Source organism: Engystomops pustulosus, chromosome 7 (assembly GCF_040894005.1).
Source record: "Engystomops pustulosus chromosome 7, aEngPut4.maternal, whole genome shotgun sequence".
Taxonomy (NCBI): domain Eukaryota; kingdom Metazoa; phylum Chordata; class Amphibia; order Anura; family Leptodactylidae; genus Engystomops; species Engystomops pustulosus.
The window spans coordinates 166,229,280-166,243,742 of record NC_092417.1 but is presented as its reverse complement, the minus strand read 5'-3'; the positions used below and the strand labels follow the sequence as shown (position 1 = coordinate 166,243,742).

General features: G+C 45.9%; 1 protein-coding gene across 2 annotated transcripts in view; it reads left to right on the top strand.

Moving 5' to 3' along the window:
• Positions 1 to 10,471, top strand: part of CREB3L1 (cAMP responsive element binding protein 3 like 1) — a 51,767-nt gene extending 41,296 nt beyond the window's left edge. The window contains exons 10-12 of one of the 2 annotated variants that reach the window (XM_072118811.1): positions 2,535 to 2,661; positions 6,240 to 6,450; positions 9,894 to 10,471. In XM_072118811.1, the coding sequence (XP_071974912.1) occupies positions 2,535 to 2,661; positions 6,240 to 6,450; positions 9,894 to 9,918 (363 nt within the window). In that variant the 3' untranslated portion in view covers positions 9,919 to 10,471. The remainder of the gene's footprint in view (positions 1 to 2,534; positions 2,662 to 6,239; positions 6,451 to 9,893) is intronic. The other variant, XM_072118812.1, reaches the window with a different exon arrangement.
• Positions 10,472 to 14,463: the final 3,992 nt, after the last annotated feature.

Here is a 14,463-nt window from a genome sequence, read left to right as displayed (position 1 = left end):
CTGCACTACTGACTGTATGTTCTCCAGAGAGGCTGCACTAGTGACTGTATGTTCTCCAGAGAGGCTGCACTACTGACTGTATGTTCTCCATAGTGGCTGCACTACTGACTGTATGTTCTCCATAGTGGCTGCACTAGTGACTGTATGTTCTCCAGAGAGGCTGCACTAGTGACTGTATGTTCTCCAGAGAGGCTGCACTACTGACTGTATGTTCTCCATAGTGGCTGCACTACTGACTGTATGTTCTCCATAGTGGCTGCACTAGTTACTGTATGTTCTCCAGAGAGGCTGCACTAGTGACTGTATGTTCTCCATAGTGGCTGCACTACTGACTGTATGTTCTCCATAGTGGCTGCACTACTGACTGTATGTTCTCCATAGTGGCTGCACTAGTGACTGTATGTTCTCCATAGTGGCTGCACTAGTGACTGTATGTTCTCCATAGTGGCTGCACTAGTGACTGTATGTTCTCCAGAGAGGCTGCACTAGTTACTGTATGTTCTCCAGAGAGGCTGCACTAGTGACTGTAAGTTCTCCATAGTGGCTGCATTACTGACTGTATGTTCTCCATAGTGGCTGCACTACTGACTGTATGTTCTCCATAGTGGCTGCACTACTGACTGTATGTTCTCCATAGTGGCTGCACTACTGACTGTATGTTCTCCAGAGAGGCTGCACTACTGACTGTATGTTCTCCATAGTGGCTGCACTACTGACTGTATGTTCCCTATAGTGGCTGCACTACTGACTGTATGTTCCCTATAGTGGCTGCACTACTGACTGTATGTTCCCTATAGCGGCTGCACTACTGACTGTATGTTCTCCAGAGAGGCTGCACTACTGACTGTATGTTCTCCAGAGAGGCTGCAATACTGACTGTATGTTCTCCATAGTGGCTGCACTACTGACTGTATGTTCTCCAGAGAGGCTGCAATACTGACTGTATGTTCTCCATAGTGGCTGCACTACTGACTGTATGTTCTCCAGAGAGGCTGCACTACTGACTGTATGTTCTCCATAGTGGCTGCACTACTGACTGTATGTTCTCCAGAGAGGCTGCACTACTGACTGTATGTTCTCCATAGTGGCTGCAATACTGACTGTATGTTCTCCATAGTGGCTGCACTACTGACTGTATGTTCTCCAGAGAGGCTGCACTACTGACTGTATGTTCTCCAGAGAGGCTGCACTACTGACTGTATGTTCTCCATAGTGGCTGCACTACTGACTGTATGTTCTTCAGAGAGGCTGCACTACTGACTGTATGTTCTCCATAGTGGCTGCACTACTGACTGTATGTTCCCTATAGTGGCTGCACTACTGACTGTATGTTCCCTATAGTGGCTGCACTACTGACTGTATGTTCCCTATAGCGGCTGCACTACTGACTGTATGTTCTCCAGAGAGGCTGCACTACTGACTGTATGTTCTCCAGAGAGGCTGCAATACTGACTGTATGTTCTCCATAGTGGCTGCACTACTGACTGTATGTTCTCCAGAGAGGCTGCAATACTGACTGTATGTTCTCCATAGTGGCTGCACTACTGACTGTATGTTCTCCAGAGAGGCTGCACTACTGACTGTATGTTCTCCATAGTGGCTGCACTACTGACTGTATGTTCTCCAGAGAGGCTGCACTACTGACTGTATGTTCTCCATAGTGGCTGCAATACTGACTGTATGTTCTCCATAGTGGCTGCACTACTGACTGTATGTTCTCCAGAGAGGCTGCACTACTGACTGTATGTTCTCCAGAGAGGCTGCACTACTGACTGTATGTTCTCCATAGTGGCTGCACTACTGACTGTATGTTCTTCAGAGAGGCTGCACTACTGACTGTATGTTCCCTATAGTGGCTGCACTACTGACTGTATGTTCCCTATAGTGGCTGCACTACTGACTGTATGTTCCCTATAGTGGCTGCACTACTGACTGTATGTTCCCTATAGTGGCTGCACTACTGACTGTATGTTCCCTATAGCGGCTAGACCACTGAGTCTTCACTGTTCCTAAAGGTTCTAGATTCTAGAGTCTGTGTAGCATTAATGACTATTTTCCATATACAGCGCTGACTACGGTACTGAATCATTTTTGCGTATGACATTTATGTCCCTTGATACAGTATATTTCATCTTGTAGTAATGTGAACCATCTATAGGAGGGTTTTGTATAGGATTTGAGTGTAAACAACCTACCTCTGCTACCTGTCATTTACACTGACTGGACCTCTCTGTGGCTTTTGCTGAAGCTTCATCTCTAAGCTTAGGCTCATACACAGTCATATAAACATGTGAGCCTTAAAGGGGTTGTGAGCATCTTGCTGGGCGTGGGTGCTTTGATGCATGTGTATGGTGGGCTCGGTTACTTGATGCATGTGTATGGTGGGTGGGCTTGTATGACGCTTTCCCTATGCCTTCCTTCTTGGGGATAATCTAACTTGTCTAGACATTATCTAGTCATGTCTTCTTCATACTAACCCACTAGAAGTCTCCTGTGTGCACGCCGCCTCTCTGACATCTTTCTCCTCCCTGCAGGTTGTCGTACTGTGTTTTATTCTTGCCTTTGGTTCCATGATTCCATCCTTCGGGGCGTTCTCTTCGGGGTCTCAGACAGTGAAATCAGCCCCTCTTTTGGCACCTGACATGTACACCCTCAGCCAGAGTAAGGCAACAGAAACAATGGTCTTTTACTTCTTTTCTTCTTCAAGGGGCCGTCGCATCATAGCAACTTATCACCTATACACAGGGTAGGAAATCCCTATACGATTGTTGGCGAGACCCTGTACTAAGCAGTAGAATGGGGGTCTCATATGCGGCTGCACAGTCCTTTAACTCCCTTCGGCTATCACTTGCATGTATAACCACATCTCCATGTCTCTCAATTATGATCAGAGACATGTAACCAATCCTATGTAGAGGTGATACAATGTTGCTGTCAAACCCTTTAAAGGGAACCTGTCTACCCTACTAAACTCCTAGCCCCCTCAGGGAGGGTATGAAATATCCTGTTTAAATTCTCTCTTTTACATGAAATCTCAAACATTCACCTATAAAAAAAATCCCTGCCAAAGTCAAGCAAATATGACTCTTCTCACTTCATTTTAACATGAGATGAGTCAAGTTTAGTGGTAGAATCAATTCAGAAATCTGTATCTTTGGTTCTATAGCACCTAGTCACATGCTTTTTGTTTTATATAAAATATTGGAATCTCATCTGTCAGATCCCTTATGGCTCTGTGAGCTACAAACCTAGAAATAAAGACAGTTAATAAATAGACGGGAACTAGACCCGCAGCTTGGATTTCCAACTATGGGGCAGATTTACTTACCCCACGGCGCGTTATCCGACGAGGTTTCGGGTCCGGCACAATTCACTAAGATTGTGCGCCCGAGTTCCTGCATGTGTCGCTGCTGCGCTGAGGTCCGCCGGAGTTCACCTTCTTCTTCCCGGTGCATGTGAGTGCTTGATCTTGCGACAAAAATCCTTTTTTAAATGCTGCAGTTCATCCGAATCCGTCGGGTAGTCCGACGGCCCGCCCCCGGATTTCTGTCGCATGCAAGTCGGCACCGATGCGCCAAAATCTGAACGCGTACGCCAAAATCCCGGCGCAAAATTGAAACCGGCGGTAAACCTGACGAAAATGCGTCCGAAGGACCCTTAGTTAATGAGCCCCTATGTCTTTAGCTGCCTTTATCTCTGGTTCTGTAGATCCTAAAGTGATAAACCTCATCAGAAAGGTGAGGTCCTTATCTTTAATATGACACTAAATGCATACTTCTAGGTGCTGCAGAACAGAAACTAGAGGCGTCTGGAGTGACACTACCCCTGTAACCAACTAAAGTTGACTCATCTGATGTGAAACTGAAGTAAGAAGGGTCATATTTGCCGGACTTTGAGAGGATTTCACATAGAAGGGGGAAATCTAGAAAGGACATGTCATACCCTACTTGAGGGGGCTGCTAGTTTAGTGGGGTCACGGGTTTGTTTCTAAGCTGCCCATAGACATGGGATTTGCTTTATAATCAAGGTCCCTCTATGGGGCAGCCCCACTCTTCCTATAACCTTCTCCTTTTTTTAATCTGGTGCTATATGATCTGCTTCTGGTTTTGGCTTCAAAAACTGCATCAAAAAACCTTACTATATGTACTAACACCAGGCATCTATTCGCTGTTGCATGTCTATCCCCATTTGTCATACATGTATCCCCCAGTTTCTGAGCACTCTATTGCTATAACTCTTTGTTGTACCGTTCCTCTGTTATTCCTCTGAATAGATGGTTGATTAGGTGTAACCAGTTAGAGTTGTGCCTCTATGTAGTTTAGAACGGTCAATACCGTCAGGTTCTGCATGGTAACACCTACTTGTCAATTTACGCACACGTTTTTAGGAGGGATAACAGAGGAACGGAGCAACATAGGACTATGAGAATAGATTCTTCAGAATCGTTATATTGTGGGGAAATACATACTAATATATGTATTATATATACTATATATATATATATACACATACATACACAAATACTGACTGGTCCTTTTGAAGCTTTTGGGGTCTCCTTTATTCTAAAATAATTCCTACTTTTGCATCAAACCTATAAAATAACCATATCTGAGTCCGCAAGTTGAAAAGCATAGCAAAAAAATGACTACCTTCCAATTATTAAGTCTCTGATAATCCCCGATGAAACCAGGTATTACCCCCATCAGAGCAGAGATTCAGCGATGACACTTAAAGGGATATTTCCCTTTCAGTTAATAAGGCCCAGTTCACACTTGCTAGCCATGACATATAAACGTTCCTGATGAATGACAGCAAGCGGAGATATTAAAGTAACATAAAACACAAACTGGAGGCTGTCAGAAGCTTGTCTCCCTCTCCCTCTGGAGGGTCTGGGGTATATGTGCGTGACAGCAGGCTCCTAGCAGCGTATACAGAGCCTAATACAGAGTGATTGAGGGGCTGTCACAGCGCAGGGGAGGTAGAGGTAGCAGAATACACATGAATACGGACCGAAAATAGTTGGGAAATCCTCAGATCTTACAGATCTGGCTCTTTTCTTCAGATGTCGTCCACATGTGTGTGTGATCTGTAACAGGGGGCACGTTTGATCTACACCTAAAACCGTATAAACGTCGGTAGGACTCGGGGCGTCAGTCTTGACATTGACGTAGCCTATAGGACGGCCCATCTAATTTATGGACTAGACTTCTAACGCTACACTGGATACATGAAAGCCAAAATATCAGCTTTTCTGGCTTCTACAAAATACTTTTATGTAAAACCGTCAACGCCGTAAATAATGACGCACAAAGTCGTGGTTAAAAAAACAGGCTTGACGTCAGCAGGGTAATTAAAGGGATGTTACTATAATAGGAACCACAGGGTGGGTGGTAAGTGACTGACCAGTAGGGGTCCCAGTGTGCTGTTGCTGTGTCCTGTGCCTCCTGTTTGGCTGGACCAGAGTCTATGGACCCTCCTGTAGCATCACAGAGATTAAACTACTAGTCCTATCTGGTAGGGGATGAAATGACCTTTCTAGTATTCCCTCTGTTTACCTATTAAAAAAAAAAAAACCTCCAAAGTTATATGCAAATGATCTGAGAAGAGTCACATTTTTCCTGAATTGAGTTAAGTTTAGAGGCTGCTGGGAGAGGGTCAATTCAGACGCCCCCTATCTTTAGTTCTATGGTATCTAGAAAAGCAGAGAAGAAGAAAAAAAGAGAAAATCAGGCGTGTGGTTCTGTGAGTTACAGAACTGGATGAAGATCCTGTTTTTTTAACTACCTGTATCTGACTCCACAAGCTTTTCATGTTTCTAGATACTATAGAACCAAAGATAAGGTTGGCCAAAATTACTCTTCCCTGAAACCTCTAAATGTGACTCATCTCAGGAAAAATATGACTCTTCTCTGCTCATTTTCACATGACTTTAGGGGAGATTTTTTTTTAGGTAAACGGATGAGATTTCACTTTCAAAAGAGGGAATTCTAGAATGGACTTTTCATCCGCTACCTGAGCGGAGTGGAAGTCTAATGAGGTCAAATTTGGGGACATAGTCCCTGTAAATGGGGGGGTTGTCCATATGCTTGACCACCACTCTAAATAAGTAAAATTATAATGGACTCCTATTCTAGTGACTGGTCCCAGTACTTGGCAAACTGAACACTTATCCTGTGAATATACCTTAATATTTCAGCAACATTAGTATCATCCTATAGCACCTATTGTTTTTTTTCTAGTCCGCTCCCGAAGCCTCTTGTCCTACGATGAAGGAGCTGGAATTTCAGCAGAGGATCCCACCACAGGTTTGGGAAACCACAGAAAATGGACCACTGACGCATCATCTCTCAGCAACCATCTCGAAAACGCGGCTCACGAAAGGGACAAATACCTTGGACAAACAGACCGGAAGAACCAGACACATGGACGATTCACACAGCAGGAAGAGGGGTGGGTAGTCACCGAGGTCCTTAGTGTGATCCAAGGGGTGGACAAATCTTGCTCTGTTGGGTGGTCCAGTGAAACTTGGTCTGATCTTGGGTCACATTTGCCAGACTGTACCCTACTCGGCAAAACTGACAGATTGGGGCTCATTTACTAAGGGTCCGCGGGCCGCGATTCCATCAGGTTTCCAGAATATTTCCATTTTGCGCCGAATTGCACCGGGTTTTTGGCGCATGCGATCGGATCGTGGTGCATCGGCGCCGGCTTGCATCCAACAGAAATGCGGGGGCGGACTGTCGGACAACCCGACAGATTGAAACAAACCGCGGAATTTAAAAACGGAATTGTGTCGCAAAATCAAGCACTCACATGCACCGGAAAGAAGAAGGTGAACTCCGGCGGACATGCAGGAAATTGGTCGCACAACCTTAGAGAATCTTGGCAGACCCGAATCCTCGTCGGACAAAGCACCGCAGGATCGCGACAGGACCGGGTAAGGAAATCTGCCCCAATGGGTTGGGTTTGTAAGTTGTGTGATTTTAAAGGGAACCTGTCACCAGATTTCCCCCCGTTAAACTAGCAGCCCCCTCAGAATTCTAGAAAGGATATTTAATCTGCTACCTATCTGTTATGCAAAATCTCACCTGTTTACCTATAAAAAAAAAATCTCCTCCAAAGTCATATGCAAATAAGAAAAGAAGAGTCACTTTTTGCCTGGGATGAGTCCCTTTTAGAAAATGAGTGTTACTTCAGTCTTCAGTTCTTTAGCACCTACAAACTTCTGCTTCTGTTGTCATATTAAAGATAATAATCTCACTTTCCATAAGGCACTAACTGCAGATACAGGCAGTTACAGAGTAGGAATTGGATCTTTATCGTCAGCGCTCATTCTGAACTATATCTTTAAGTGCCTGTATCTCTGATTCCGTAGCACATAGAACTGTAATCCTCCAACATTTGCAAGGAAAGATTTTTGCCTTTAATATGATACTAAAAGTGTGGTTCTAGGTAATATAGAGCCCAAGATACAGGTATTTGAAGCAACGCCCTCCAGCCAAGTGACTCACCTCTGGAAAAAAGTGGCTCATCTCATCTCATTTGCACATGACTTTGGAGGTTATTTTTTTTTTATAGGTAAACATGTGAGTTGTAATATAAAAGAGGGACTTCCACCAGACGCCTGGTACCATACCAGAACCAGCCAGTACAGCAATGTTCCAAGGTAGTTGGCCCCCTGATGTAGCATTACAGTGGCAGCGCCCGCATAATAGCTGGGAGGAGGACGGCTGTAACTCAGAGCCGCTGGCCCTGGTACACATGACACAAGGTGGAAGGGCGGCTTTTAGCCATGATAACCGGGTCTGGAATCACTATGGAGACATCCTTGGACCAGGGCCGTAAAAGCTGATGAAAGGAAGAAGCATAATGTTGATGTACTGTACATTTACACTGAAGAAGAAAATTGTCATCTCTCACGGAGGGGATGCAACATTGTATGAAGACTTATTCTTCAGCCATTGCTACATGTATGTAAGTGCCATCTGTATACGCCCCATATAGTGGTGTCTCTCATAAAGGAGAACCAGCTCCCCCCCTTTATTTGCAACTAAGACATTTCCTGCAGCTATAAGACCCCTGTGTGCTACTTACTGATGAATGGAAGAATTCCCTACTGCAAACTCAATTTAGTCATCCCAATATAAATGTCTATGGACGTCTGTAGGTGTCTCTGATTGCTGATACAAGTTTGCAAAAAATTAATAAATTGGGGAAGTTGTCCCCTAGGCTCCATGTTGCAGTACTCCTCCGGATCCCGAGTAAGCTGCAGTACTCCTCCGGATCCCGAGTAAGCTGCAGTACTCCTCCGGATCCCGAGTAACCTGCAGTACTCCTCCGGATCCCGAGTAACCTGCAGTTCTTCTCCGGATCCCGAGTAACCTGCAGTACTCCTCCGGATCCCGAGTAACCTGCAGTTCTTCTCCGGATCCCGAGTAACCTGATGTACTCCTCCGGATCCCGAGTAACCTGCTGTACTCTTCTGGATCCCGAGTAGCCTGCAGTACTCCTACAGATCCCGAGTGACCTGCAGTACTCCTCCGGATCTAAAGTGACCTGCAGTACTCCCCCGGATCCTAAGTTACCTGCAGTACTCCTCCGGATCCTAAGTTACCTGCAGTACTCCTCCGGATCTAAAGTGACCTGCAGTACTCCCCCGGATCCTAAGTTACCTGCAGTACTCCTCCGGATCTAAAGTGACCTGCAGTACTCCCCCGGATCCTAAGTTACCTGCAGTACTCCTCCGGATCCTAAGTTACCTGCAGTACTCCTCCGGATCCTAAGTTACCTGCAGTACTCCTCCGGATCCTAAGTTACCTGCAGTACTCCTCCGGATCCTAAGTTACCTGCAGTACTCCTCCGGATCCTAAGTTACCTGCAGTACTCCTCCGGATCCTAAGTTACCTGCAGTACTCCTCCGGATCCTAAGTTACCTGCAGTACTCCTCCGGATCCTAAGTTACCTGCAGTACTCCTCCGGATCCTAAGTTACCTGCAGTACTCCTCCGGATCCTAAGTTACCTGCAGTACTCCTCCGGATCCTAAGTTACCTGCAGTACTCCTCCGGATCCTAAGTTACCTGCAGTACTCCTCCGGATCCTAAGTTACCTGCAGTACTCCTCCGGATCCTAAGTTACCTGCAGTACTCCTGAATCTCATTTTTCATGTCACAAAAGGCTTGTGGTTTGTATTCTAAAGAGGTGGAGATACAAAGATATAGTTGGAAATGTGATCTGCAGATGAAAGCTGAGATTTGTATCTTTAATATGGCACCAGAACCATGTTTCTAGATACTATACAAGCAAAAAAGGGCTGTCTAAAGTGACGCTCCCCCTGTACCCTCTAAATTTGACACATCTCGGGTAAAATAAGACTCTTCTCTGCTCATTGTCAGATGACCTTGGTTGAGATTTATTTTTAATAGGTAAACAGGTGAGATTTCACATATAAAGGAAATTTCATCCCCCATCTGAGGGAGCTGCCGTAAAATCTGGTGACAGGTTCTAGCTAATTTTTTCGCCAATGAAAGAGCGATGGGAGGGACATTATCCAGTTGGACAGCACATACTGTGTACGACGTTACTACATCAGATGTTGAGACGTTATTTGACACAAATTTTCCAATCCAGGTCAGACAGCGTTGTATAAACCTTAGTAATCCTGAAGTGTCGCACAATGGGTTCCCATAATATGCCCCTATTATGGGCCACATCCTTGATATTGTAGCCCCGTGCAATCTTGCATCTACCATCTCCGATTTCAGCAATAGAATTCAGAAATACCAAATGTATCAGCATCGCCCTGTACCCTCCGGCTGTATCATGTATATACGTGTGACAACATGTCCAATGTCATCAGTTCACGACTGATTGTGACCTTTTCTCTCTTTCACAGGGGCAGAGGTTCTGAGTTCTTGTAGGGTTGGGGCCAAAGGGAGAGGGATGGAAAGCTGAGCACTACACGCGGGTGGAGCAGGAGACGCTGGGATTTCTGGAATCAGAGACTAGAGCACTATGGCGGTCCCAGCCCAAAATCTCACCCCCCACCCCCTTTCCCCAATATATGATGGTCTGCAGCATTGTGCCATCAACATGGAGCGGATACAACTTGTGCCCGAGGGAGAGACTTGACTGCGGCGATTTTTGTGCACCCAAGGAGTATGTGAATCTCCAATCTTCCATCTCGCACTACAAGGAACCCAATTCTCCAGACTTTATGCAAAGCAAGTCCATAATAATCCGAAGACATTTGTTTTTTACAGAATCATTTGCCCTGCTCTGCCCATCCCAGACCCCTCTCCCCGGCCTCTGTCCTTGTACAGAACACCCCCGGGATCTCCGGAAGAAAGTGTGTTAGTTAACGCAAGCTTTGTACGCACGGATACAGATTTATACGCTGCTTCTTCTCATCTCCGCTCTCTCTCTTGCCGCTTCAGTCAAGCAAAGAAAAAAAAATGATAATAATAAAAAAAAAAACAATAGCATCAGCAGTACGTCTCCGGTGTGAGTCATTGAAATGGGTCGGAATTGGAAAGTAGGGGCCGAAGTGATCGCAGGAACACGGATGATACATAATGTATGGACGGTAGAGTGTTTACACCAGGGTCGGCGGGGCTGAGCAGCGAGGGGTTAAGCAGTCGGCTGCAGATGTTTGTAGACATGGAAAAGTCAGTGAGCAGCGACTCCAGTAATTCCTAATCATCCTTCCTGCCGCTGACAGATCACATTCACCTAATGAGATCAAGCATCGCTCCAGCGACTACTCTCCCCGCAGACCTGGGGTAGTGTGTATACTGCTACATGACCCCCAGCATTCATTATACAGCTCTAAGTCTTACTGTATTACACAAATACATGGCTAGCCTCATGCAATACAATACTATACCACCACCATATAATGCAAAATCAATACACTGCAATAGTACACCACACTAATAATACAGGGGTCAGATAATATATACATACAGTGCACAGCAGAAGCGACTGGCCTTCATGTGTATGTTGTAGGATAGCGGTATACAGAACACTTACATAGTATTTCCTGTAACATCCTATACCTGGCCTCAGTAGTGGATTATAATACAGGCAGTTTGGGCGGTGGCCCGGGGCCCAAGTTTTCCTAGGGGGCCCACAACCAAATTTTATACTGGCAAAGACCTTCACCTGTGAAATCCTTGTACAGGGCCTCCATAGGTCCTGAAACCACAGACTGAAACGAGGCAGAAGGGACTCATCCTCCATCCCCCAAGAAGCTGATTCTAGTACCGGATGTAGGAAGTTATCTCCAGTATTAATCCACCCACGCCTGGCCTAGTATATACTCACATTTAGGCACATAAACGCTGGTGCCAGGCGGCTGCCACTGACTGACATGGTGTCACATAGGAGGGGCAGCCCTAGAATAGGAAGAATAGGATCAATAGCATGTAGGGGGCCTGATTGTCCTTTAGGAGTAGGGGGCAGATGGTTTCATAATGTGAAGGTGTAGAGGGAATCTTAGCATGTAGAAATGTGGGCATAAGTAGTTGGGGTACATGGGGTGATAGTATATCGGAGGGGTACACAAGGGATCATAGTCCATAGAATGGAAATACAGAAATTAGTTGTTTTTAGGAGTGTTGGGGGTCATAGTATATTGATGGGGGGGCACAAGGAAATCATGGCATATTGTTTTTGGGGTATGCATAGGAATAGTCTTTAGAAGGTTTTTTTTTTTTTGGGGGGGGGGGATAATAGTATATTCATGAGAGGATCCAGGCTGTCATAGGGTAAACACAGAAATAGTCTTTTCAGAGTTGTTTTTTTTTTTGGGGGGGGGGGGGGGGGTCATAGTATATTCATGGGGGGAACAAGGTCGTCATCGCTTATGGTTATGGGGTACACACAGGAATAGTCTTTAGGAGTGTTGAGGGTCATAGTATATTGATGGGGGCACAATGGAGACGTGGCATATAAGGGGGTACACACAGGAATAGTCTTTAAGATCTATGTAATGAAACTTGGTAAATATCAGAAGTTTTTCATTTAAAGGGTTTTTCCATAGGGGCCTGGAAGCGAAAAATAAAGAAAATGTATTTACCCTGCTCTGGCGCTGAGTTCATCCAGTAGCTCAGGTCGGTCATGGGACCCATTGTGTGGCCTTCTTGGGTCAGGGGCCAACAAAGGAAGAGACGTCCCATGGTCAACAAAAGTTACCTCCCATGTAGGGGTCACTATTTGACTGAAGAGGGTGCTATGAAACCACCTAGGGAACTTCTGGATAGACTGAGTGCCGGAAGCCAGAAGTACTGAAGCAACGCGGTCACTAGGAGCCGCAGCCGGAATTTTTTACAGGACAAATAGCGTTATATTTACTTAGAAATAAGAAAATTGTGATAATTGTGGAGAATAAATGGGCCTTTAAAGGTGCGTGTTCAGGTCTAGTACACACCGTGTGGGTAAGTTACATACTGTATGTTATGTTATCACGCATGTCCATGTTAAACAGAAGCATCTATAGAATGGCTGTGCCTAAAAGTTTCCCTATGGAGCAAATTATAAAACAAATTGTCGCCACCTTGTGACCAATAGAAGTTACTGCAATACAACAAGTTTGGCAAATAAGTCTTTAAGGGGCTCGATGGAGAACAAGCCAGTATGAAGACCTCCGCTGACATCTATTAATGGGTGTAGTGCAATCTACCAGCAAAGACCCCACTGTTACTGGGACAATGGGACAACTTTATTTCCCCTCCATTAGGGAAATAAGATTAGCATGAGGAACGAGGTGCACAAAATGCAATGTACAAGGGAATAAGTGTAGGAATCTCATGTGGAAATTGTCTTCAGAACGTAGGATGAACACAGAACAAATCTACAGTAAAGGATACTGAGTAATTCTGATGAGTAAGCACTCCGCTTATGACCACTAGACGCTCTCGTTCCGACTAATAGGCGCACTCGTTCCGACTACTAGGCGCACTCGTTCCGACCACTAGGCGCACTCGTTCCGACCACTAGGCGCACTCGTTCCGACCACTAGGAGATTTAGTTCCAACCATTAGGCGCACTCGTTCCGACCTCAAGGCACTTTCGGTCCGACCACTAGGCGCACTTGTTCCGACCACAAGGCGCTCTCGTTCCGATCAACTAGGCGCTCTCGTTCTGATCACCAGACGCTCTCCTTCCGACAACTAGGCACATTTGTTCTGATCACTACGGGCTCCAGTTCTGACCACAAGGCGCTCCTGTTCTGACCACAAGGCGCTCCTGTTCTGACCACTAGGGGCTCCTGTTCTGACCACTAGGGGCTCTCGTTTCGATCACTAGGGGCTCTCGTTTCGATCACTAGGGGCTCTCGTTTCGATCACTAGGGGCTCTCGTTTCGATCACTAGGGGCTCTCGTTTCGATCACTAGGGGCTCTCGTTTCTATCACTAGGGGCTCTCGTTCTGATCACTAGGGGCTCTCGTTCTGATCACTAGGGGCTCTCGTTCTGATCACTAGGGGCTCTCGTTCTGATCACTAGGGGCTCTCGTTCTGATCACTAGGGGCTCTCGTTCTGATCACTAGGGGCTCTCGTTCTGATCACTAGGGGCTCTCGTTCTGATCACTAGGGGCTCTCGTTCTGATCACTAGGGGCTCTCGTTCTGATCACTAGGGGCTCTCGTTCTGATCACTAGGGGCTCTTGTTCTTGATAGCCCGTAGGCACTTAGCCCCACTGCCTGCAAGTTCAGTCGTGAAAGTTAGCAAGGTTTTAGCAGGTGCAGCATGGCCCCTTTAAGAAAGTTTGTTTATCCCCCTGGGTACATGGGCTACGTGACTGGGGGTGGGCTACAGGTGTGGGTGGTATTAAGGGGTTTGCAAAAGTGATAAAAGCAGGCTGCAAGTGTGAACTCACCCTCTTTCCTGCGAATCTTCCCACCCTCCCTTCCCTATATGTAATTATATCTAATGTCACAGCTGGCGGTTTTTTAGCGCGTTTGTGACCTACATGCCCTCTAGAAGGCGGGCTCACAGGTGCCCGGGTTTATCGGTTATATTTAACAGTGCTACTCTACGAGTAGGAGTTACTTGTTATAAGTTAAATAAAGCTGTGGCCGACTCTCTAGTCGTCATACCACAAAGTTAAAGGTCAAAACGTGTCTGTGGTCTTTTCTGGCTGGGGACATTTGGGTGGGCTTATCTGGGTTTTGGGGGAAAGGATATGCAGGCAGTCTGATCACTAGGGGCTCTTGTTCTGATCACTAGGGGCTCTTGTTCTGATCACTAGGGGCTCTTGTTCTGATCACTAGGGGCTCTTGTTCTGATCACTAGGGGCTCTTGTTCTGATCACTAGGGGCTCTTGTTCTGATCACTAGGGGCTCTTGTTCTGATCACTAGGGGCTCTTGTTTTCATGACAAAGAACTCCAATTTTAAGTACTGAGCTCTACAATTCTGAAGATACAAAACTAATCAAACACATTGCTCAGGAGTGGTGGGAGCT